Source organism: Cololabis saira, chromosome 19 (genome assembly GCF_033807715.1).
Source record: "Cololabis saira isolate AMF1-May2022 chromosome 19, fColSai1.1, whole genome shotgun sequence".
In the NCBI taxonomy this organism is placed as follows: Eukaryota; Metazoa; Chordata; class Actinopteri; order Beloniformes; family Belonidae; genus Cololabis; species Cololabis saira.
Genome location: NC_084605.1, coordinates 16058033 through 16084183, shown reverse-complemented (window position 1 = coordinate 16084183; position 26151 = coordinate 16058033). Strand labels below are relative to the sequence as shown.

The window sequence follows — 26151 nt, the reverse complement described above, 5'->3', positions numbered from 1 at the left end:
CTCTTTATAAGGGATTACTGCCGCAGTTCTGCAGAACCACCGTCTCCGGCTACCTTGTTTAGGAGTGTTTGGCAGCTGCTTTGGTAAATGTTTGACTCGCCATGTGTTTCAATAAATTTGTATAATAGTACAACATACAGTACATGTTTTGTATCCCTCTTACTTTTCTTTTCTTTTTTTTGACTGCTATATTATGGTGAAGAGGCTCCGAGGCGTGAGCAATATTTTTGTTTTCCTCGTGAGATTATTTTTTTGCTCTGCAGCTACAAATAAGAGTTAATATTTTTTCCTCAACAAACTAGTTTTATCTGAAGATTGGGGTTAATTGCACCGCAGAAAGCTGGCCAGCAACTGCGTTTAGCTGGCGAAGTGGGGAATAAAACCTGTGTTTTTATCCGACGCCCATCTGTGTGAGTGTTTGTGGTTTAAGGCTGATTTATGGTTCTGCGTTAAATCGACACAGAGCCTACGGCGTGGGGTACGCGGCGACACGCACCGTACGTTGCGCGTCGCCACGTACCCTACGCCGTAGGTCTGCGTCGATTTAACGCAGAACCATAATTCAGGCTTTACTGTGTGGAAGGTGTTTGGTCGTTACAGCCGCGATCCAAGCGAGCGGACGACTTTTTCACTCTTTTACTTTGTCATATCAGATACTTGGCCTGCGTGGTTCTGCCTCCGAGCAGGAAACCGTTGAAAAGTTAAACCATTAGCGATCTTTTCCCCACGTCTGTTGTGTGGAGCTCCTGCATCCACAACGCAGCAACGGGTTACCAGCTTCTGCGGAGCCCTGCGCTCCAAGCCCCGCCCATTTTTGTTTCAACTGCGAATCGGGAAGGAGGGGGAAGTGACATATGCCGTAAAGCAGTCAAAGTCGTAAAGATTTGTAGTTTTTTAGTGTGGAAGGGTTCCTACCATGCTCCTCAAAGTTACATAGTGCCAGTGAAGGCGATACAGACCCCCTCAGACCATGAAAGATGTGTCATTAAACCTGTTGGAAGTTGATGTACCATCACAATGACTCTGGAAATATGATATTAAGGTGGAAAAGTTACGTAGTGTTTCTTTAATCGTCATTTGCTTTAATGAAGGTTGAGAGTTTTTTTTTAAGGCACAACAAGATGGTTTCTTGTGTTATACATGTCATTCTTGTGTCAGTCATATGTCCCGTTGTACATGATATAAAAATCTTTTTTTTTTTTTCTTTTTTTTCTTTTTTTTTTTTTTATTTATTTATTTTTTTTTTACCTTGTCTGCACACATATTATTGATTGATACCATGACGGTAGAAACCAAAAGTGTATATATGTGCATTATTACTATATGTAATATATACATATATATACGCACACATATGCGTACACATACATAAATATACACATACAAACCCAGTGTTTTTTGTTTTTTTTTTTTTGGGGGGGGGGGGGGGTGATGGGGGGGGGTGACGACATCCACTGCCAATCCAGGAAGCAGGAACACACGGAGACACACGTCAAGCACTGGAAATCTGCAACAAAAAAACCACAAACAAAGCACGAAACCGGCACGGAGCCATCCAAAACACGAACAGCAATCGACCTAAATCTTGAGATCTGATCGCTACCTAAACCCAAAAACTAGAGAGCCAGCATGCAGGTGAACAAGCCAGTGTGTATGTCTATGTGTGTGTGTGTGTATGTATATGATCATGCATGTGTGTGTGTGTGTGTGTGTGTGTGTGTGTGTGTGTGTGTGTGTGTGTGTGTGTGTATGCATGTGACTATATGAGTGTGTGTGTGTGTGTGTGTGTGTGTGTGTGTGTGTGTGTGTGTGTGTGTGTGTGTGTGTGTGTGTGTGTGATAAACCAAACAAAGCTCCACCTGAAGTGTATCTATAGTGGGGGAGGGGGGGGAGCAACCCCGCCACCCGCGAGACCAGAGGCCGACAAGGAAGAGCCCGGAACCCAGGCCACCGGCAACCCCACAGAGGGGAGAAGTAGGAGGGAGGCAACCCACCGCCTGCGAGGCCCCCCCCCCACCCGGCGGCGGCCGAGGGGGCCCGCGGGCGGGGCCCCCACGGCGCGGAAAGAAGCAGCCAGGGATCCCGCGGCGGCGGACCGCGACCCAGGCAATCCCCGGCCACCCCGTCCGGGCCGGTCACGCGGCCAGGAGGCCCTCATGATATAAAAATCTTAATCTACGCTCAGCACCCACTTAGTTAAGTACACTTGCTGTACCTAATACAGCAGAGAGTGTGTTCCTACTCTACCTTTTAGTTTTTAGCTCTGCAGGTTTATTGTAGATTAACATGCCATCATACATGCCACATTCCTCTATAGTTCCTACGCTATAAAGTCCATGTTTTAACCACTTACATTCCCTTTTTTTCTTTTTGTACAAGCTCCAGGTGCTGCAGGTGCCTTAAAGGATTTCAGGAATTAAACTGTGTTTAATATGTTCTTTGCTATTGTTGAGATCAGCCTAGCTGCTTCTCACCGATTTTTTGATCACATAGAGCCAGGACAAGATATAAGTTTTAGTAGTTTTATTTAGGCAAAATCGGTGTTATACAGAATGCATTCAAGCCTGAAGCACTCTGTCTGCCTCCGAAGTGATCTGATCTGTGTGGGGGCCGCAGACTGTATTTAAACCATGATTTAAACCTGCACCTTAACAGTTCAGACCCAGGCTGTTCCTTCTCCAAGGCCATCTTGTAGCCTGGCATTATTGCATAGTTTTTATAAGACAGGAGAGTTTAATAAGTCATATGAGGACACGTGATGATATATGAAATAGACATCCAACACTATCTACGAGATCATTTGAGCAAGGTTTGACAAACGTATTAATGGAGTTTTTGATCAGACCTGATTCTAACCAGTTTCAAAAAACGTGTCAAAAAAAACAGGGGAATTACCCTATTTTGCATTTTCACAAATGTCATGAAGGTCTTACGAATCACAAACTGTGTTTTATATTTAGTTCACTTTGTAAGGCTTAACTCAGCCCAGGTTTGGGCGGTTAAAGTATTTTGGTTTGGTTTCTGAATTGGATCTGGTTGGAGTCAGTCTCGTTGCCGTAACCTGCAGTGGAATGAAGGTCTCTGCTGCCACCTCGTGGTGTCATGTTGCCATTACAGCACACACGGAAACCCACATTTACTCATCATTGCACTGACTGAGCTTGTCTGACTTCTATTCAGCGACCAGAGCGGTTCTTCTTTATGTCAGGGTATTTATACCTTGATTTAAAAAACAAAAACAAATCTGTAGATAAAATGACTTGATTTTTTTTGTTAGTCTCAGCAGTGGTGGCAAATGCTGTCCTGTTATCTGCTGCAGCTACAGTTTCTCCTGCTTAACTTTACTCTTTACTTTGTGGGTAACGCTTACTTTACTTGCTGCTAATACATTTTGAAGTAATTTTTAGAAAACAGACAGAAGAAGAAAAAAAAGAAAACAGACAGACTCCTGAAGTTTGCGAACAAAAAAAGTATTGATTAGTTTACCACCAGACGGAAGCATTTGTAATGGGCCAGCGCTATAACCTTGTGACGTGGTGTGACAATCGCACGAAGTTAATGATAACAAAAACAGACATTGTCATTGACCTTCAAAATTAAACCTCCCATTAAGCCGCTCGAATCATATTAAGTGTCCACTGCATGAGACTGAAGACCGTTATTAGTAGCCTACCTGGGACCAGTTGTGGGCAAAAATCTAAACTACAACCTGGACACAAGTGTGATCTGCTTTTCTTCTGCAGTCTTACACGCTTCTCTGCTGCTTCTCGAGGACTACTGCCTGCCAATAAAAAAATATAGACCTACGATGTTTAAGCTCCAGGTCTCTATCAGTAAACGATCTAAATACCGAGACCAGGAGTGATATTTTCTGTTTAACAGAAACCTGGCTACAGGAGGAAGAGTAGCCTATGTTAGTTGGAATGAATCGACGCCGCCCGGTTACTTAAATCATCATCATCCCCGAAGCACGGGCCAAGGTGGAAGATTAGCAGCGATCTATAATTCCAGTCTTCAAATAAAATCTAAACCTAAATGTGATTATATTACGTTCAAAAGCCTCACGCTTAGTCTAAACTCCCGAGCTGGAAATCAGAGAAGCCAGTTGTGTTAGTGGTAGTGTACCGGCCCCCTGCTGGTGCTTATCTAGAGTTTCTGTCTGAATTTTCAGATGAACAAACCGATGCCCTGTTTTAATCATACTTCGATCTTCTCCTCGCCTACAGTGTCGAACCCGATAATCTGTTGATGTGGCCTGTAAACTCCCTCTTATCCGACCACTGTTTAATAACGTTTGAATTTAATATTGTCGATGTTGAAGCGCAAAACAGGCAGTATTCTTTAGCAGGTGTTTGTCCGATTAAGCTATTGTCAAATTTAGGGAGGCCATTGCTCATCTTACGATAGTGGAAAATAGTGAAGCAGTAGAGGCCAGTGACCTGGGTTCTACCTCTGCAGATGTTGATTTCCTTGCTAGTAACACTGCTGATTTGTTGCATTCAGCTTTAGATGCAGTTGCTCCTCTGAGAAGAAGGGTTTTCCAACCATATGAGCTTAACTCCCTTGTATAATTCAGATATCCACATGTTGAAACAAAACGTGCGTAAAATGGAAAGGAAGTGGTACTCTTGTAAGTCTGTAGACTCCTATCGTGAATGGAAAGATATTCTAATAGTATATTAAAAAGCCATTCGCAAAGCCAGAACAGCTTATTATTCAACGTTGATAGAGGATAACAAAGGAACCCACGTTTTCTGTTCAGCACTGTAGCCAGGCTGACAAAGAGTCACAACTCTGTTGAGCCGTGCATTCCTGCAGCTCTCAGTAGTGAAGACTTTATGAGCTTCTTTAACAGTAAAATCATCAGAATTTGAGAAGAAATCAACCAGGACCCCCCGGTGGCGGCTGTGGGCATTTCTACAGTCTTAGGCTCTGACTTGACTCTAGACTGCTTTGTTCCTGTAGACCTCCCTGAGTTGAACTCAGTCATCAATAGAGATATATCTACGTTTTTGTTGGACCCCTTCCCGACTCGGCTTTTCAAAAATGTTCTTTCTTTTATTGGCACGACAATACTGGACCAGATCAACTTATCCCTAAACTTAGGATACGTACCACAGGGTTCTAAAGTTGCAGTAATTAAACCTTTACTTAAAAAACATTATCTTGACCCAGACATTCTTATAATTAATTAGCTAATTATAGACCAATTTCGAACCATTTCTATCTAATTGAGCATGCTTGTAGTGATTGTATTCACTACAAGCCGAAGAGAGGTTTGTGTTATTAGGTGACATTATGGAAAATAAAATTTAAAACACAGTAGGCCACCTGAAGCAAATAAAAAAAGCATTCAATCTCTTTAATAAGGTGAAATATTTGTATATTCTTACACTATTCTTACAATAAAAGTGTATAAAAGATTATGGTGCAATTTTGGTTGTAATCAAAGTAGTCACAGAAATATTTAAAATATTTGAAAAAATACACATCTTCATTACTTCAAAATCAGTACCTCATGTCTTTTTCTTTAAAACATTTTTTTTGTCTTTTTATTTTGACTTGAAATATTATTTTGAAAACCGGAAGTTGTATTTGAGGCGGATTCATTTGTTCTTAGTAAAGACTGGAATACGAACGCACACCAAATGTCGGAGCGGCTGGTGTACACGAAAGTATGAATGACGGCTTGCTTGAGCGCAGTCATCTAACCCTGTCCTCTGCATCCTCTTCTCTCAACTCATTTCATGTACTCTCTCTCTTCTGGGGGTCTTTACATTTTCTAGATATAAGATTCCTAACAGTCTAGTTATGATTGACATGATTGAAATTGACCTAAACATAGACCATTATTGTAATTAGTTTATTGCTCTTAAACATTTATATTACTGTTATATATATGTATGTTATATATGTAATAAATTATTAAAGAACAGGTTAAATGAAATGAAATAAATGAGATCCTTACATGCATTTTTTGGTCGAGTATAAAAGACACAAATCCTAACATTTAGGACAGTTGTCGGCATCACCCTCCCTGCCTGGTGAACGGTTGCTCAGATCCTGTTGACATCCAGTCATCATCTGGGGATGCTGGGAAACCGGTGTGATCACCAGCACAATTATGCTTGCGATTTTAAAGAACAAGTGTTTCCCACCAGTCTTTACCTCTCACCCTCTATGCGGCTCGATTTATGTCAAAAATACATACAAGCGTCCATTTACGTCCATGTTAAGACCTTTTCCTGTGTTGTACTGGAGGGGCCCTGGCTGGTCTTAACACTGCTAAGAATCAGAAGTTCACACAACTACAAAATACGGGTGAGCTGGAACTATTTTCCACAGAAGCATAGTATCAGACTACATTTGTTCTTGTTCTTTCAGCCGTCGCCACAGCGAGCCACCCGCCCCAATCTGACCCCATCCTCTACTCTCTCACAACTACATTGAACACATCCGCAAACTATCATTTAGCTTAAGACATTTTAAACCAAATAAACTATGAACTTCTGATTGTGCTCATATCCATGGAAATGTTATCAGCTTTGTTTGATTTCTACAAGCTTTCATTTCAAACTGCATTTCTCTTGTAAAAAAAACTGAATGTTACACAATTGACACAACTGCCCAAATACACTCAAGACATTTTGCCAGGTAAACTGAATAAGCTTTGATTTTATCTAGTGTTAGCGAAGATCCGTGAGAGCCACTTCTCTGGAGCGGTTTGTGGGATCATTTCTGCCCGTCTTCCCACCATCCTGCAGTTCTGACACTTCTGAAGCTTGAAAAACAAGATTTCTCCCCTCAAATAGTTCAAGAGTGACTGTCAGCAGAGACAAGGCAAAATCCTTTGGATACAAAATATTTATTTTTGAAAATGTTTAAGAAAAAAAAAAAAAGAAACCCATACAAATTGTTTGGTTACTAGCATACCACACTAGTGCTAGGAACTAACAATGGAGAAGTGTTCGCTGAGGAAAGCTCAGATGTTCAGGAGCAACAGACATCTCCACCTTGCTCTACCCTGTAGTTTCATGCTGCACTCGCACACGGAGGCAAGCTGAAGTGTCGGAAAAGTGGCACTATCGGTGAAACGGCATCCTGTCTGGTCTGTGAACGCACAAGAGCAGGACGGGCGGACATGTGGCAACATCTGACCCTCCTTTTCTTCCTTTCTTTCATTTTAACAAAAACACTAAAACCAGAAACAAATAAGTGTTTATTACATATCTGAAATACAGTGGGGACTTAACTGTTGGCATTGACATGGTGAAGGGAAAGAAAATTAGAGCTAGAGGGAGCTCTTGGACAAAAATAATTAAAAAAAAAAAAATAAAAATCAGTATTCCTAGAGTATCCCAAACCTTCAAAAACTGAACTGTGCTTTTGCGAGATATGGACAAGAAGAATGCCTCAGTTCTGCAAACGCAGCAGGTAGCAGAGTCTGAAGCCACAGAGGTCGATGTTGCACCTTTGAGGTTGCAGTGGAGTCAGCTTAAGGCTCGGTGGGCCCAACCTTACAGCAGATATAAACATATATGTATTCTTAAACCTTTTATTATTTTTTTCTTTTTAAATTGTGGTTTTACAATATTCCCTGATGGCCTGTTGTGGCCGCTGAGTGTTATACAGAATCCTGAAGAGATATCAAAATCAAAGAGGAGAAGAAACAAACAAGAAGTTATGAAACTGTCCATTAAGTGGGGAGGAGGATGAGAGATCCTGTTGCAGTTGGTGGGACGTGTTGTTCTCCCTTGTCCCTGTCTTTAAAAACAATACACACGCTGGTCAAAACACACACATTTCCTCCATTTCACTGTCACAGCAATCAGCTCTGTGGACGAGGAAGACAAAAAAAACATTTACAGACGCAAAGAAAGCGTGAGCATGAATGTAAGCCTGGCCTGGCCCGGAAATGCGCTCACCTATGTTAGCTTCTTGGCTTTGTTGTAAAGCGAGTCCACAACTTTGCTCATGTTCTGAATGGTTTCCAAGGCTGCTTCGTATGTTTTGTCCACGGGAGGCTCTTCGAATATGATCAGGACACCTTCACCCTGGTCGAGGATTCCTTCAGAGGAGTCACACAACCACATCAGCACACAGGCCTGCAGCAACAGCACGGAAACGGGAGAGCTCCAACTTTCATTTTAATAGAAACGGACGGTTACACGTACCATGAAACTTTTTGTCCAGAATCATCTGTGATAATTTCCTCTCAACATCACCCTTTGAACACAAACACAAGCAATTCATGAAGACAGGGGAAAAACACAGCATTTTAAAAGACAAATGACAGACTTGCACTCTGAGGACATGGGCAATTGTTTCTGTTTAAACTTACCTTTGATAGTTTGATAAGACCCGATATGTGTTCTATCTGAAATCACAAGGAACAGTTCTGTAAAGATCGACTCAGAACAGACAGATAAAAAGCTGCTTCACAAAGACACGTGGGAAATAACCTGGGCAATAAATATGTCATGTGCATCAATGGATTAATTTTATAAATGTTATTGAGTACATGCTCTGAGCGACACGTGTGTAGTTAGTTCCTACCTGTACTCTGGAAAACGGTTCGATGACTCGGATCAGGTTTTGTTCCAGCAGGCTGTCGTACAGCTTGGCCAGGTGAGTGTTAATAATCGGATCGTCCCTCAACTCTGCTTTGTACTCTGTGAGGGCCTGCAAGAAGAAGAAAAAAGCCCCGACTTAAAGAGCTCCGTCATGAAAAACCCATTGAATGTCAGCTGAAACCAGCAGCTACAAAGATCTTTTGTGCCGCATGTTTCATGGTGAAAGAGGAAGCACTGCTGAAGAAAAATCAAACAGGCTTCACCACAAACATCGGACTGTAATTGCTGAAGCTTTGTGTTCACACAACCCAAATACAGACGTGTCCCTGCTCAAATATAGCAAGGCCATCAGAACCAAAGGAGAAGACTTTGTTCCACTTTCAAGTCTGACAAACCACTGTGAGGCATAAGAAGGGCGACACAGTCCTGCTTTCAAAGGGACTACAAGTAATAAAGTCAGTTAATTGTGGATGCTGTCGACTCTTACCTTCTCAAAGTCTGCTAATGATCTGTTCTTGCTGGCCTGGGCAACACATTTCAGTGCATCCGTCTAAACACAGAAGACAAGTTATTCATGCAATTCTTTAACAGCTGAGAGATGCTCCCAGCTGCAAACTGTGTGTTACATTTCACAGTCCTAACAAAACCAGACATTTAATATATTAATGCTAATAATAAACAAAAATGATAGTGTACCAGCTTCACAGCAGATGTGCATCTAATCAGGACCTTCAATTTATCTAAAATTGTCTTTTATGGGGCCATTTAACCACCTTCAACCTGGAACTTTTCTAGAACTGAGAGCAGGATTATTTGTTTTAATGTTCAGATAAACTGTTCTCTCTCAATACTTCAGTATGTGGTTCTGAGTCGGGCATAAATGTAACGCGTGATCATACAACCCATCAGAATTCATGTTGGTTTTAGCGTGTACACGTGCACTGGTGTTATACTCAGTTCTGCGAGTTCGCTGAGAATCACGCCTGCACCCCCACAAACACATCTACAGCTGAACCGGGCGACTTTCCTTCATGCGTTTGCTGCAGGTGATAACAGGTCAACAAATAATGATGAATAGTGAAACTAAGCTAACTAGACAGATGTATTTTTGCATCCTAAAACATCTGACAGCTGGATAAATGGCACACATGCACAACTCGGCAGCAAAAAAGGACTCTCATCCTCTTGAGCTCATTGGCCACGGTTACGTGATGTTTTTTAAATCGGAATTAATTATTCCAAATTAAATAATTCAGAATTAAACCATTTTCCTTTGAGTTTACATGGAAATAGTAATTCCGAATTTAGGTTTACATGGAAGACACGTTTGATCGGCTTTATCCAATTCTTAAGGTATGGGGGTTGGAAAGGTTCTGATTGGACAGGGGGGTGGATCGGAAGTTACGTCTACCGGAAGAAAAACAAACTTACAACCGCTACAACTTTGAAAAGCTCACAATTTTTATGTTTTTTGCCATCTGTTCTTTTAATTATTTCCAGGTCCTCCAAGCTATTTATTAAATAAATCGTCTCTGCTCTTGACCAGCGTTTACTGCATGCTGCCATCTTGAAAGTTTGTTTTGAAAACAATCCCAGCGTGAAGTGTCATGGTGACAGACGAGCAAGGGAACGAGCAGCGCAGAAAGACTGGAATTAATTTAAAGCGGAATGAGTGTATACATGATCGCTGAATTATTATATTCGGATTTAAATATCAGAATAAACCAGCCACTTCGGAATTAAGTTTAATTCGGAAGGGCCATTTTCATTCGGAATTAGGTGTTTACATGGTAATTTTTACTCATTTTAGATCAGATTTCATTTTAATTCTGAATTAAAGAGGAATTAAACTTCCCATGTAAACGCACTCAATGTAACCAATAACAGCAGCGACTGCTTCTCTTTAAACTTTGTGCATCTTGCCTCAATCAACCCATCTGCTTCAACATGGGCTCACAAATTATATTTCTGTTGCAGCTCTTGATACTAATGACCTCTGTTTGGCTTTGAGGTTTTTCTCCCATGCGGGGAGTCTTTACTTGCCTTTATTTATTTAATAATTGCTCAGGAGTCATGCTCTAGGTCTCTGGAAAATGCCAAAAGAGGTTTTGTATTGTAATAGATGCTATATGATTAAAATTGAATTGAATTTCCCCCCCAAGGTATCGTCAGGCAGCCGCTGCCATTCTAGTAAATGAGAGTTGTCCCGCTCCAGTCCACCAGAGACATGCGTCAGCGTACGCACAGCAAAACGAGCCAACAGGAGGTCAGACAAGGGCAGGATATATGCATTTCAAATTATAACACCATCAGCAGGCTGTGACTCGCAAAATGGCTGCAAAGCTGGACTGCAATGCTTCTGCTCCAGGTGGGACCAGAAGGCTGTCAGGTCATTTGAAAGTGGGAGACATTTCTAGGTATGTGTGAATATGAACCGTCAAATCAGACTTGTGCTGGAGTTCAAACAATGTGTGGTATCTGCAGTGTGGACATGGTGTAGGTGACAGAGCAGGACATTTATACAAGCAGGAGTGAATCAGAGTAGAAACCGCTTGAAATAAAAAGAAGATACTTTGCACCAGAGTTTGAAGGCAAAGCTTTGAGGGAGAACAGTGCAACATCTGAGGCTTAAAACAAAGAAGCTTCCTCTGAAATGAAAAGATGGACTCCTGATTAAAGATATGGAAACTTGTTTTTCCTTTGCTGAGTAAAATACTGTGCAGACAGCACCTGCGAGCTGTGCAGCTACAAAGCAGTAATTCATGAAAGCAAAATGCAACGCAGATGTCACACAGCTGGTGTGACGCTGGTCCTGGAACACATCAACTCAGAAATGTTGTGATTCCTGCACCTAAACTTTATTCTTGCACCCAATTTAGATTGCATAGTTTGTAAAATCATAATACCTGAGTCTAACGCAAGAAATATTACATCACAGATTGTTTGGGTTTTTTTTTTCTCAATGCTTTGCTCCTTCTGCTGCAGGTACAAGTGTGGTACTCGCCTGTCGGCCGGCATATCGCAGTGCCAACTTCCCGCTGATCAGGGCTTGGACTTCCTCTGGTCTGAAAGCAACAACAGAAAAACAAAGTTGATCATTTAAAAGGTGCATGTCAGGTCATGTCACATTACATGGATGATGGAGAAGTTCCCACAAGAAAATGCAGCATCACTCACAAGTTGAGCACGATTTTGCACAGAAGCATGTATTTCAGCGCTGTAATGGCTTTGGGACTGTCGATGGAGTCGTAACCCTCGAAGGCCTCAAAGAAGTAGGAATAAGCCGTCTTCCAGTCTTTCTCCTCTGCTGCATGGATGATTCCTGCAGCAGAGACAACACAGCACGATAGTTTACAACCAAACCACATAAGACAGCATGAAATGTGAAGGATCAACAAAAGCTTGACGGGGTGAAGACGATGAATAAGATTAAATACAGTAAGGCCGTGGCTCAAAGCTTTTCTCCTCAAAGTGAGTATAGATACTGAGATAAGAATAATCAGCATTAAATTAAATGAGTCCCAAGAAAAGACGTCAAGGTTACAGTTTTCTATCAACTGATGAAATGGTTACTTCATAGATCATTTTGATCAATTATTTATGGACATTTAAAAATTTCTGATGTTGCAACACATTTTAATCCTTTAAATTATCATGAGATTAGTCTGTTGTCAGATCAGATTAATGAGTAAATCACTTTGCAAAGCAATATTGACAGGTTTGTATTAGGGCTGGGAGATATATCGAGATTTTAATATATATCGATATATTTTCAAACGCGATATGGTACGAGACAATATCGTTTATATCGATTAAAAAAAAAAGATAATGATTTTGATATAGCTTATTTTGTGACAAATTGACTTGAATGTTTTATTTGAGATTTGCACAAATGTTTTGTTATTTGCACAACTGTCAACCTCAGTGGAAAAGTCTGCCTGTTACTGTCTACATTGTATTAATTGCACAGTGTATTTTAATTTAATTGTTATGCAGGAAAGGGATATTTGTTTTGTTATTTTATTCAAGAAGCATTTTATTCTATATATGCAGGCAGTTTATTTTTATTTCATTTGTTTTATACATTTTGATATTGTGCAGACCTCTGTTAATAAAGGAACCTGTGTGACATTTGGCACGAGGCATTGTATTAAAACTGACTGTTTTTTTAAGGGTTTGCCTCAGAAAAAATGAAGCTAACAGAGATGCTATGCTATAATGCTTTGGGGGAAACCCCAATTATGGCACAGAAAAAATATCGAGATATATATCGAGTATCGCCATTCAGCGAGAAAATATCGAGATATGACTTTTGGTCCATATCGCCCAGCCCTAGTTTGTATAAATATAGGATTAAAAAGAGCAACTTAAAAAACACTGTTTTACTGGATGAGGCCATCAAATTACAAAATGTTCAGCATAAAATCAAAGTGTCTCTGGTAGCAAGGACATCAAACATATCCAACCTGACTGCATGTCCAGGGCAGCTTGAAGCTTTGGAGGACAGTAAATGGCGTTGGCGGTTGTTCTGGCCGAGGTGAGGGCGGCACGGGCCTTGGGCAGGTTACTGAGAGCATGGTACGTCTTACTTTCAAGCAGCTGAACCTCCACCAAAAGAGCTTTGTCATCCATCTTTTTCAGCTCCTGGAGCAGCTGTGTGCCTGAGGAGAGGAGGATGAAATCAGCTGACATCATTCACTGTTAAATGCAGCAACTTTGACAGTACAGCCGCAGAGCTTGGGTGTAAATGCACAATTACAGGCCTGGTATGTGCCGTCATTTTTTCTCTTGTCCATTCTTTTTTCTTAATTCAGAGAAAATTCTACGTTGAGAAAATACTGTGTCTAAAAATTATTTTAATCTTTATAATTTCAAATGGAAAAAGACTTGTTTGTGTGTGTTAGAAAACACATTAAGACCGTAGCAAGAAAAATGTGCATTTCCATCCACCTGAAGAAGTAAACGTGCTGTATCTAAGCACTCACCAAGAGCCAAGGCCTCCTGGTATCGTTTGGTATCAAAATAGAGTGAGATCAGTCGAGCCTGAAAGCAAGAAGAGTGCTGTTAGATAAACAGAGAGCAGCTGTACCACACCACTACGCTACAGAAGACATGTGTGTAACATAACTGCCGGACAGCTGCCTTACATTATGTGATCAAGCTCCTGATGTTGGACAGATGTGCTTGTTTTTTGTTTTGTCTTTGTTTTCAGGACAAAGTAAAGAAGAATTTCTCTCTGACTCAGAGTAAATGTTTCCTGGCACGAGTTTTTCCCCCTTCTATCCCAGCACAGCTTGTATCAACAGCATCCCTCTTCTCATCTTTCAGTCAAACATCATGAGGCAGCTTCCGGGTGTGGTTTCTCTCCACGCCACTTACAACAGGACTAATACAATATCTCAAAGGATCAAATATACATTTTGTGATCCAGCCAAGAGTTCCAGATATTCCTGGCAGCAAGCGTGAAATAGCGACGACTGGCAATGTTCAGGCAGGATTTGCTGATTTGTTATATGCTGTAATACATGTTTCTGTTTTCACATCAGAGGTGTCATATGTTTGAAAACTAAAAACTCCAGCATTTTGGGTGTGAAATCACAGCCTCTGCATTGAATCACATCGAAAGCTGTAAATTTATGTTTGGGGATATCATTTTTGTTTTCATTGTCATTAATCATAAGCTGCGTTAAAAGTCAGCACAAGGCAGGACTGGGTGACAGGAGAGCAGAGTCCCTCTTTAGTCCTTCCTGCAAGAGTATTCAGTAGGCAAGTGGTCATCAACCCTGCGCCTCAAGATCGACTGTCCTGTGTGTTTTGGACGTTTCCGTGCTTCAGCACACCATAACACAAGTACCTGTGTCACTAAGACTTGAACAGACCTTGATGCCAAGCTGCTAACGACCCTTAATTACAGTCAGGTGTGTTGATGTAGGGAAACATGTCAAACATGTAAGACGGTCGATCTTGAGGACGAGGGTTGATGACCACAGTAGTAGGCGGATGATTTCTTGCGATCCGTCTGTCACGTTGGCAAAATCTGACGTCAGACATGTCAAATTTAAACACCTGTCAAAGTACTAGGGCTGAAACGATTCCTCGAGTAATTCGATTACAAAAAATTAGAGGAATTTTTTCTGCCTCGAGGAATCGTTTAATTTTGCCAGCTCAAAGCAGGTATTTCACCCGGACTACGTTTAATGCGGCACAACGCGCTGACGCCACGCACGTAAAGGAAGAAGAAGAAAGAGGCGGCGGATATGTTTGGTTTTAACTAAAAGAAAAGGCAGAAAATGTCAAAAGGGTGGGAGCATTTCAAGCTGGACACCAAGGCGAACACTGTTGCATGTATCACTGTAAGACAGCGCTTGATACCACAACAGTACGTCCTCAATGCTGCAGCATCTCCACCCAACACCCTGTTTACTCCGAGAGCGGAGGACCGTCACCCGAGACAAGGTAACATTAAGTTAATGTAGCGCTAAATAATGAGATTAACGTTACGGTACCTTGCTAACATTTTCAATTTTAGCTCTGTAGTCATTGATGGATAAAACATCAAGTAGCGCTGGTGGCTAATGTGCTCCAATACAGCAGGTCTCAATTTTATTTTGAACACTGCCAAAACTCAAAATCTTATCAAGACTTTAACTTAAAACTTAACTAGAACTTAAAATTTGATGGACACAAATGAAGGTTCAATTGAAACATGTGTGAAAAACACCTAACCTTTTAAGTGATGTGTGTTATCAGGTGTAATGGCATTTTTAGGTTAGAAATAAGAACATTTCTTGGTAAGATCCTTAGTTTTTTTAAGTGACGGCAGTGAATTTGGTCAACTGGTGTAAGTTCAGGGTTTTTAAATGCACAGCCATGAACCTACTGTATTATATAATTTTGTCTTAGTAATGTCAATTAACATCTAACATCTTGTTTATATTTATAATTGCTCTTTAACTAAACAAAAATATGTTTTATCCGATTACTCAATGGAATTTTCAGTAGAATACTCGATTACTTAAATATTCAATAGCTGCAGCCCTACAAAGTACCCCAAACTCCCTCAACTGTAGTTGCTGTTTATGAAGGATTCTCAAGGACCAGATTTTCTATTAAAAAAAACACATAGAAAGACACCATCTATACTGATGTGGCTGGAAACAACCATTCTTAAGCCTGAATTATGGTTCTGCGTCAAGCCGTCGTGAACCCGTCGGACTTCTCCGTCACTCGATTTCGCCGCGGTGCAGTACCCCCCGCGCCTGCTGGGTCGCGATCTTTTCCTGAATGGTTTATCCGACTTTTCCGGTCACAGTGGTTTTAAAGGATGTCTGAAACACCACTTAATTTTTGTTTTGTAAATGTAACTGCTCTGGGATAAGTAATGGATGTGCTGAAAAATGTTATCGTCTTGTGTAATCTCCTTCAAATAATTGTTTGTTTTTGTTCACTTGGTTTGTTATTTAGTCGTTTGTTCATTTTTTGTTAATTTACTTACTTTACTTAATTATTAAATTGTACTCTATCGGTTTTCATATATCCAATCATTTTTCTTTTGTGTAAATTCTTTGTAATTTTCCTTTAATTTCTATCATCTATAGATTTCTAACTGCTCATTTGTATATTTTGTTTTTATAAGTTTGATATTAAATTTTATGCTAACTATTGGTGGAGGCACCTGATAAGCTCTTTGAGTTTTCGCCTCTTCCTGCACTTTAAATTTGTAAAGTTGGTACTTTTATGTGTGTAATGTTTAACTGTGCAAAATAAATAAAATCTAAAAAAAACCCAAAAAATCTAAAACAGTGAATCAAAGAGATAAGGACAACTATTGTGCAAAAAAAAAAAAAAAAAAAAAAACACACATACACGAAGAAAAGAGCGCTGAAAATTCACGACTGCTTCAAACCGGAAATGCGTTGCTACCAAGCAAACCAATCACAGCCTACTCGGTCTGCGTTTGGTCTGCGTTTGGTCTGCGTCGCCTCGACGCGTAGTTACAATTTTTGGGAGGTGCACGTCAGCAACGGCGTAGGCACGGCGTCGTTTTGACGCATAACCATAACTCAGCCTTTGAACTCCTGTTAAATCAGCATAGCAATCAAGCCATTGTATGCAACAGAAAAATAATATAAAAAAAAAAAGGCACAGTGACTGGAGTTTAAAGGGGTCCTTTATCCTTTCAGTCTTTACTATCAAACTTTTCACCACTTACCGCCGTATATTTAAGTACCATCACCTTGCACATCTAATACAATTCTTTGTTTAAAAGTGAGTATAGCCAGCAAGAAAACTGTGCTCCACTCTAGCAATGAGGCACACTGTACTGTTGTGTTTTTCAGACAAAACTTGCTACTATGATAGCACACGCTGCTTCAAGAACATCTTACTTCCAGAGCCTGTCGTAGGAACGTCCTCTTCTCTGTCTTTGCCCATTCAATGCACTCAAGACACAGCTCCACCTCCTGCCCCGTGGCCGCCTCCATGTCAAGGAAGAGGTCGAGCAGAGAGCGGACCAGCCGAGCTGCTTTGGCCTTGCTGATGGAAATCAGAAAAGGCCTCACGAATTTCAGCAGGCCTCCTAATTCTGAAGGGAGGAAAAATATCAGGACATTTAGGGAAATACAAGCTATCAATATTCTGTAAATTACAGTAAATATTTCAAATACAACACCTTGTTCAAAAAAAGTGGTTATCCTGAGTAGGTCCATATGTAAGCAAACATAGGACAACAACTCTTTGACAGGGGTCAAAGTGAAAACATTACCTGCTGCTTGGCCCGTCTTTGCCAGGAGTGTCCCCAGCTCCAGGATGCTCTGTTCTTTAACCCTGACAGCTTCCTCATCGTCCTCTTGGACATCTCGTCTCACTAATTTTAAAGAAAATGACAAAAAAGATGACAAAAACAGTCAGAACTAAAACCCAGAAATTTGCAGTCTAAATGTGTGTCCATGTCCTTGACCTTTGGTTTTTTGTGTCAACAAATCTGTTTTACAAACTGTATCTCAATGTTATTGTAATGATAATCTACATTACATCCAGACATCAGTGTCTGCCAGATTAGATGCCCATTACTTGATCTGTTTATAGAGCTATCAGGAATAAAAGGATCAAAAATCCCCATCAGATTGTCCCAAAAACCAGATTATTGTTGTGACAGCTCCGGTTCAGTCCAACAAACTCTTCAGAAACATGTTGACAGAGGTGTCAAGTAACGAAGTACAAATACTTCGTTACCTTACTTAAGTAGAAATTTTGGTTATCTATACTTCACTGGAGTAATTATTTTTCAGACGACTTTTTACTTTTACTCCTTACATTTTCACGCAATTATCTGTACTTTTTACTCCTTACATTTTAAAAACAGCCTCGTTAATCTATTTTATTTCGGCCTTTAAAAAAAAAACTATCCAGTTAAATTGCTCCATCCGGATAGAGTGAATTTGGTTGTGGTTGTGGCACCGATGTTCTTGTCCAGTTTTGTTCTTACATCCGTTGCCCTCAGATTCCTGCAACTAAACTTGGATGTACATTCCAATAAAGTTTAGGATAAATGACAACATGCCTCTGAAGTTTGACTTTTTGCACCATTACAATACTTATAGGCAACTAGTCATAGTTGCCTCCTGCTCTCTGAAACACATGTTAATGCTCAATAGTACACATATATGGTTCTTTAATATATTTGCATTATACTAATATATGAATTCATTTTCAATGGCTTTTGTCCTTCATGGCTTTTTTCCCCCTTACATTACTTTTACACTTTAAGTAGTTTTGAAACCAGTACTTTTACTTGAGTAAAAAACTTGAGTTGATACTTTAACAGGAGTATTTTTAAACTCTAGTATCTATACCTCTACCTGAGTAATGAATGTGAATACCGGTACTTTTGACACCTCTGCATGTTGACCACAACACTTTAGTAGATGCTAAAATTTCTCTACATAGAAATGACACATTTTCGTTTAATATTTAAGACAAGACAAAGGTTTTAATTGAGTAATAAATGATCTAACCAACCAACACCGTAACTACAGTATGAGAATGAAGAGGCAGGAGACTTGACAGCTAATGGACTGATGTGACCGGGCAGTTTCAGGACAAACTAGGCTCGCCACCCGTCCCTTGAAATACGGAATTGTTCCGTAATTGGGAATTAAAAGTTGCGTTCCTTATTGAACCAATACAGACACATATTATGCTCTAATTTATGTCATAATATACAGGTGAAGGTCGGAAAATTTGAATATATTGCAAAACTTCGTTCGTGTCAGTAAATTCAACTTAAGGTGAAACAAATATATTATTTCCCACTACATGCAAAGTGAGATATTTCAAGCCTTTATTTGTTATAATTTTGGTGATTATGGCTCACAGTTTATGAAATCCCCAAATAAAAAAAACTCAAAAAATTAGGATATATTATGAAATCAATAAATAATTCAATCATCAAAATTATAACAAATAAAGGATTAACATACCATGCTTTGCCTGTAATGAGACTATGTAATATACATGTATTAGTTTCACCTTTTAAGTTGAATTATTGAAATAAATTAACTTTTACACCATATTCTAGTTGAATTATTGAAATAAATTAACTTTTACACCATATTCTAGTTGAATTATTGAAATAGGTTAACTTTTACACCATATTCTAGTTGAATTATTGAAATAGGTTAACTTTTACACCATATTCTAGTTGAATTATTGAAATAGGTTAACTTTTACACCATATTCTAGTTGAATTATTGAAATAAATTAACTTTTACACCATATTCTAGTTGAATTATTGAAATAAATTAACTTTTACACCATATTCTTCACCTGTAGCTATATTCTACATCTTGGCTGATGGACATACATAGCATAGGAGGATATTCCAGTTGTTTCAGTCTGTACAGTCATGCAAGTTCAATGCTATTAAAGCACTTTAAACTTTAAATCAAAGCATTTTGTTTTTTCCAGGGTTTATACAGCAATCCTTATGTTAAATTTAATACCAATTTAATACCTTTTTCACTACCTTCAGATTTTTTTTAAAAACGGTCACAACATTAAGTGTTAATCACGGACCTTTTAACATTAATACAGATTTTGAACTATAGAACACTATACAGAACAGATTTATAGACTCATTGATGTTGACCAGATGTTTCACATTTATTTCACTCTGTGAATGACAATAAAATAGTCTGCTTAAAATGTAAAAAGGTAAAAAATAATACCAATTTAAAAAAAAATAATACCTCTGACAGTGAATTTAACACTTTTAATGGCCTTAAATTTGACAATTTTCACTTTTTAATACTTTTTAAAACCCTGCGGAAACCCTGTTTTCATATAAAATAAATACATTTCTATGCAGTTTAGAAGTTTTGGGGATGTCGCTTTTTTGGTGCCTGCATTGCTGAAATCGGGGTGTCCCTTATTTCTATTTCTGAAAGGTGGCAACCCTAGGACAAACATACATACAACGTTTACACGTTTTAAAACTCCTAAGTATGTACTTATTTATTTCCTCAACAAAACCCCAGGTCCAGTATTCCTGGTAGTCAGCAGTTGGTCTCAGTGAGCTCTTCACTGGTCGGATGACAACAGGCTAATAAGGTATTTGTGATGCTAACGTGTCAACTGGCCAGAGAGACCGTTCTGTGTTTCACATGAAGATTGTGACCCGGTGGGACAGGTGGAACAGTCCTGCCGACCACCGAGGAGAAGCGTGCCCCTCTCAGGCCTAAAGGTAGCAGGATGCTAACGAGCTGGTGCCCCCACTAGCAGCGCTCAGCAGTGAGTCAGCACCGGCTAACATGCTAACACACCCGGCGCCCCCGCAGCGCGGGACAGACCGCTCCACGACCGGGTCACCAGAACCAGGTCCGCCTCAAAGTGCCGAGGAAACACTCACCTATAGAATGAAGGATATCGATAGAGGCATTGCGATCCGTGCTGACGAGAGACTGAGCTCTCTGAAACTCGACCACTGCTGCAGCCGCCATCTTCCTTATTCAAATCCGACTTGAATGAGAGTGACGTACAGCGTGTGTGACGTCACCGCTCTACACGCACTCAGGCTGGAGGGAAATGTAGTTTTATGAAGAAAACCGTCTATGTCGGTACCAGCAATGAAATCCACACAAAACCCTTTTCTAATCCCCATCGGGCGCTTTATTTGCAACACACTCCTCATCTCTAAGTAAATACTTGGGTTAATTATAGACATATATATATAATTAATATATATATATATATATATATATATATATATATATATATATATATATATATATATATATATATATATATATATATATATATATATATATATATACATATATATATATACATATATACATACAGTACACACATATATATATATATATATACACACATATATATACATATATATGTATGTATATATATATACACACATATATATATACACATATATACTACACATATATACATATATATACACAGATATATATATTTTTCTTATATATATATATATATATATATATATATATATATATATATATATATATATATATATATATATATATATATATATACAAATTGATTTTAGCATTGCATACACGATGTTATCAATCTGATCTGCGTTATTAAAACAATGCATTTAATGTTTGTCTGTCATTATTTTAATCAAATATAGGTTGTGTGAACAAAATCATAACTCTCTAGTTATATTGAACAGTGTTTTAATTAATTTGTTTAATATCTGAGGTCTATTAATTAACCCAAGTATTTACTTAGAGATGAGGAGTGTGTTGCAAATAAAGCGCCTGATGGGGATTAGAAGAGGGTTTTGTGTGCAGTTCATTGGGCTTGAATGAGCTCCTGCTGCGCGGCTGCAGGCGGAGCTGTTTCTCAGCAGACAGGACGCAGAAACGGCGCACAGAGCGCAGCGCGGCGCCGCACCACCGCCTCTGCGTCAACCATCCTCACAGTCAACATCAGCCCTCGCAGCATCCGCATCCCACGGCCAGCGAGACCACGAGCACATCTTCATCCGAGCATCCATTCCACAACTGCTCCCCGACGCCAGGCGCGTTCATCTACCGCTTGCTGTTTTTTTCTTTTTTTATTCATTCCATTTATTTTATTTTGGGATCGGATCGGATTATTGTCCTTGTCTCATTCATATGCTTCGAGATGCTTTAGTGTTTGAATCGCACCCTGAAAGGAAATCCAAGCTCGAGAAGCAGAATATCACCTTTGCATTGTACTTATTTCTTCATTGAGCTCCAGATCTGGTGAGTTTGATCTGATTTTGGGGATGTTTGCCCTTTAGGTGCAGCTGCTTGTGATGTATGCTTTATGGGTTGTATCCAATCACCAAAACGTCATAAAATGTATATGAAACTGACATAACGTGGGAGTTTAGGGAACTGAGAGGGAAAAGAAAACATATGTTTAAATGTGAGCCACCGCCTATCACTGGCAGATATCTGGTTTCGACGCAGACGCAGGATTTCAGCACCACGGACAGCTCCCGATGTACACAACTCATCACCGCGGTGAGTGGGCTAATAAATACGATTTTAGTCCAGGTGGGACACAAAAGAACAAGGATTTTAATGCAACAACAAGGAAACAGTAATAGGACTTATAACAGTACGATGGAACGAAGGATCGAGCTTGTAATATGGTGCGCAATTGAGGAAAAAAGATCCATCGACATTGCAGCGGATGAAGAAAACGCGAGGCGCAAAAAATGTTCAGTTATGGCCTTGTATATGTAATTATAATGAAAATGTTAGTAATCTGACTTCAATATTGCTGTGTTTGAACGCGCTGCATCAAGCATAAAATGCGACTTTCACCTGTTAATGGTGTTTACGTTTCTGGCTTCCATTTTAGCAGACGGGAGGACCGTCGCCTTTAAAACCCACACTGTAAATGATGAAGGATGTTCCGTCCATTTTCAATCGCACGTGGCCTTCAAATCCTCTTTAAAACCACTCACTTATTGTTTTATGTCGCCGTGTACTCTAAGCTGTTGCAAATGAACAAAAAATATCAAATAATGTCCCTGTAAAGCGTCTATCTGTTTGTCTCTACCAGAATGAGCTATAGGCTGATGCATTCCACCACTTACTGAGTTAAATCGATACTGCTATAATACGCTTGATGTGTCAGATAAACCATGTCCAGCAGGTGTTATAAGATGTTTTTGGATTCATTGATGTGTTGAGTTTATGAATAAGGACATCACACTTATCCTCTGTTTCCTAAAGTCTTCACGTTTAACAATGCAAATGTTCACAGCAAAATAAATAAATGAAGTATTACCAGAGGGTGTACAAACTGTTTTTAATAGAATGTTAATCAAAATTTACATGTATTTCTTCTTAAATCTTCTGTACAAAAGCGAGCAGGGGAGTTAAAAGGAGACGGAAATCTTTTGTTAGGGTTATTGTGAAATTGTGAAACAACATAAATTGAATTAAGTAATTTTTTTGTGTTCAAAAGAAAGGTTTCTGAAGCCATGTTTATTGCCTGTGAATGAGCTTTTTCCTGTTCAATCACTGTTTGGATTGAATATGACAGTGTTGTATTATGTGATTGTATTATATCAATGATATCAACTGAGTTGTTTGTGATGACTGAAATTGGACTGAATAATTAGGGATCTGATATTGGACAAAATAACGATGGTAGAAATACATGGATAATTTAAATTGATCCTCAGAATTTATTTTACTGATTATTGATCTTTTCTATTTTCAGCAGTGGCCCTCCTGAGGTTGGGGCAGAGAGCTAAATAGCAGCAGTCCCAACATCTACTGAGGTGATTTTAATCCCCAGAGGGAGCTCTTCATCGGACAACCTGCTTGGTCGCTTTAGATGCCCAACGGCCTCCAAGAAGCGCTGAGGCTTTGAGACCATTTGGATCTTCTCCCCAGCAGGCACCCTTCTTACCCATTGCGGCTAAAGCTCCCCGGCAGTCGCCATGGGAACCGTGCTGTCACTGTCACCCAGTTACCGAAAGGCAGCTCTCTTTGAGGATGGACCTGCCACTGTGGGCCACTACACGGCCGTGCAGAATAGCAAGAATGCCAAAGACAAGAACTTGAAGCGGCACTCGCTCATCAACGTGCTTCCATGGAAGCGGATTGTAGCTGTGTCGGCCAAGAAAAAAAGCTCCAAGAAGGTGCAGCCCAATGGCACCTACCAGAACAATGTAACTCAGCTGAACAATGAGAACCTGAAGAAGTCGCAGTCCTGCGCCAACCTGTCCACCTTCACCCAGGATCAGAGCACCCCTGCTCAAAACAAGAGCTCCAACAATACCACTTCCTCGGTCAAGAAGGCCCCTCTGGCCAACTCTAATGCAGCCTCTGGAACACCTAAGAGAGTGATTGTCCAGGCCTCCACCAGTGAGCTTCTGCGCTGTCTGGGAGAGTTTCTGTGCCGGCGTTGCTACCGCCTGAAGCACCTTTCACCCACTGACCCAGTGCTGTGGTTGCGCAGTGTGGACCGTTCCCTGCTTCTGCAAGGCTGGCAGGACCAGGGTTTTATCACTCCGGCCAACGTGGTCTTTGTCTACATGCTGTGCCGTGACGTGGTCTCCTCTGAAGTCGCCACGGAGCACGAGCTGCAGGCCGTGCTGCTCACCTGCCTCTACCTGTCTTACTCCTACATGGGCAATGAGATCTCCTACCCACTCAAGCCCTTCCTGGTGGAGAGCTCCAAGGAGGCATTTTGGGACCGCTGCCTCTCCATCATCAACCTGATGAGCGCCAAAATGCTCCAGATCAACTCAGACCCCCACTATTTCACTCAGGTGTTTGCTGACCTGAAGAACGAGAGCCAGAAGGAGGAGGAGAGGAGCCGCCTGCTCATTGGCCTGGACCGGTGAGGGGATGCTGGGGGGGAGAATGAGGGTGAGGGGGGTTGGGGTGTAATCCAGTCTGGCATTTTCATAACTTTTAAACAGTACTTGTAACATTATTTACTTATTATTGTATAAACTTAGTAAAGGTTACAGATGTAGCTACCGTGCATCAAGTAGGAACAGAAAAACTCTGCACCTTTGGTGTGGTGAACCGTATGGGGTGAGGGCGGTATCACGTTGGTTTATTTTTATTTTGATGGACAAATGATATTTTAAAACTTGCATACCCAAAAATGAAAGCTTTTTTTTTTTTTTTCTTTTTGACAAGGATGAACAAAAAATTTCCAGACTTGGGTAAATCCTTTTCCAACACTCAAAACATTCTATATCTCTATGAAATAGGAAAAAATGAAAAAAATGAAATAAAAAATAGAAAAAGATGCTACAGCAATGAATGTGGACAGGCCTGAGGCTGCAGCAGCCCACCAGTGACCTTGTGACTGTTTGACGATGTGATGTGCACTGCCCACTGCCCACTGCAGGAGGGGGAGGGCCATCGCCTGACTGGCTTTCTTCACGGGCGTCCCCCTGGCCGGCTCACTGGAATACCCATGCCCCCTTCACTAACACGGATATGACCGGACTTCTTGTTGATGCGTTGTATTTCGGACCAGGGAGCCTGTGAGGCGTCAGTACTGGATCCATGTTTTTGTGGGTTCACGTTCTTGGATCTATAGCAGGACTTACACACCGACCAGATGCACAGCAAGCTCTGATTTGTGGGACTTTTGATAAGAAAGACAATAGCCAGTGGACATATGTGTGTGTTCTGAAAGAACAGCTTTATTTTCATCTAGAGAGAAAAAAAAAACAAGTTAATGGATGTTTTGCTCCACAAAGGCTTACACCTATTGAAACTTATTTATTGCTTTTCTGGAACAAGTTTTCTTTCATTTTCTTTTTTTACTTAGAATTGTAATGTTTTGCACGTGTGCCATGCAATTTTACAGAGTCTTGGGGAGGGAAGGAGTTCTCTTTATACTTGATTCGTAAACCAACTGCATTTGCATTAGAGAATGCTGTGAACAAAGTGACACTAGTTTATTTAGCTCTGCTTGCTAAAATAGGCTATTTGTTTACCAGGGATTTTTTCTTTTCTTTTTGTTGAATACTTTGGAATGATGTTGGTTTTTGTGCTCACGACTCAGCATAAAAAAATGTTCTATCAGTGCCATATCTTTGATGAAAGTCCAACAAGTCTGAGATAACTCTTAGATACTGTACTGTTTGTTCAGCTGCTGATTGATTCAATGGATTTTCCTCTAGCTGATTTCTCACAACTAATTTATAGCCATGTATGTATTTATGATTTAGGCACATGTGGTGTAACTGAAAGATCCTGATGAGAGACTTGTGGAAGGGAAAGAAATGGAGGAGAGGGTTAGCTGGTATCACAGGTGTGCTCACCTTTGGTGGGAATGAAGATTGATGTGGTTGATGCAAATGAATGTTGCAGGGTCTTTAGCAATGAATATCCCATCAAAAAGCCCTTAAACCAAAACCACTGTTTAATCTGACCGTCACCAGGGTGAAATCCTCAGTGCCCCTCTGCCAGTACAACACATTTTTGAGTGTTTTTACCTCATAAAATGCTCAGAAATATATTTGGGTGCTGATTTAGAAGCATACCCATACTGCTGTTCAACATATCAGAGCAAA

At 40.2% G+C, this 26151-nt stretch overlaps 2 protein-coding genes across 5 annotated transcripts; one reads left to right on the top strand and one right to left on the bottom strand.

Moving 5' to 3' along the window:
- Positions 1-7206: 7206 nt before the first annotated feature.
- On the bottom strand, positions 7207-20592 carry psmd11b (proteasome 26S subunit, non-ATPase 11b). 2 transcript variants are annotated; one of them, XM_061708775.1, is made up of 13 exons: positions 20482-20592; positions 17338-17439; positions 16961-17157; positions 13559-13616; positions 13040-13234; positions 11751-11895; positions 11578-11638; positions 9061-9123; positions 8557-8682; positions 8342-8377; positions 8175-8226; positions 7926-8068; positions 7207-7834 (listed from the first exon to the last, which is right to left on the bottom strand). In XM_061708775.1, the coding sequence occupies exons 1-12, from the start codon at positions 20570-20572 to the stop codon at positions 7926-7928; spliced, it is 1269 nt and encodes a 422-aa protein (XP_061564759.1). In that variant the 5' UTR covers positions 20573-20592; the 3' UTR covers positions 7207-7834. The 2 variants fall into 2 exon arrangements, with proteins under 2 accessions (XP_061564759.1, XP_061564760.1); XM_061708776.1 differs by having other exon boundaries at positions 7207-7764.
- An 885-nt stretch (positions 20593-21477) lies between these two features.
- On the top strand, positions 21478-24463 carry cdk5r1b (cyclin dependent kinase 5, regulatory subunit 1b (p35)). 3 transcript variants are annotated; one of them, XM_061708184.1, is made up of 2 exons: positions 21478-21847; positions 23328-24463. In XM_061708184.1, exon 2 carries the CDS (start codon positions 23548-23550, stop codon positions 24454-24456), a length of 909 nt encoding a protein of 302 aa, XP_061564168.1. In that variant the 5' UTR covers positions 21478-21847; positions 23328-23547; the 3' UTR covers positions 24457-24463. The 3 variants fall into 3 exon arrangements, with proteins under 3 accessions (XP_061564168.1, XP_061564167.1, XP_061564169.1); XM_061708183.1 differs by having other exon boundaries at positions 23325-24463; XM_061708185.1 differs by lacking the exon at positions 21478-21847 and adding an exon at positions 22035-22111.
- Positions 24464-26151: the final 1688 nt, after the last annotated feature.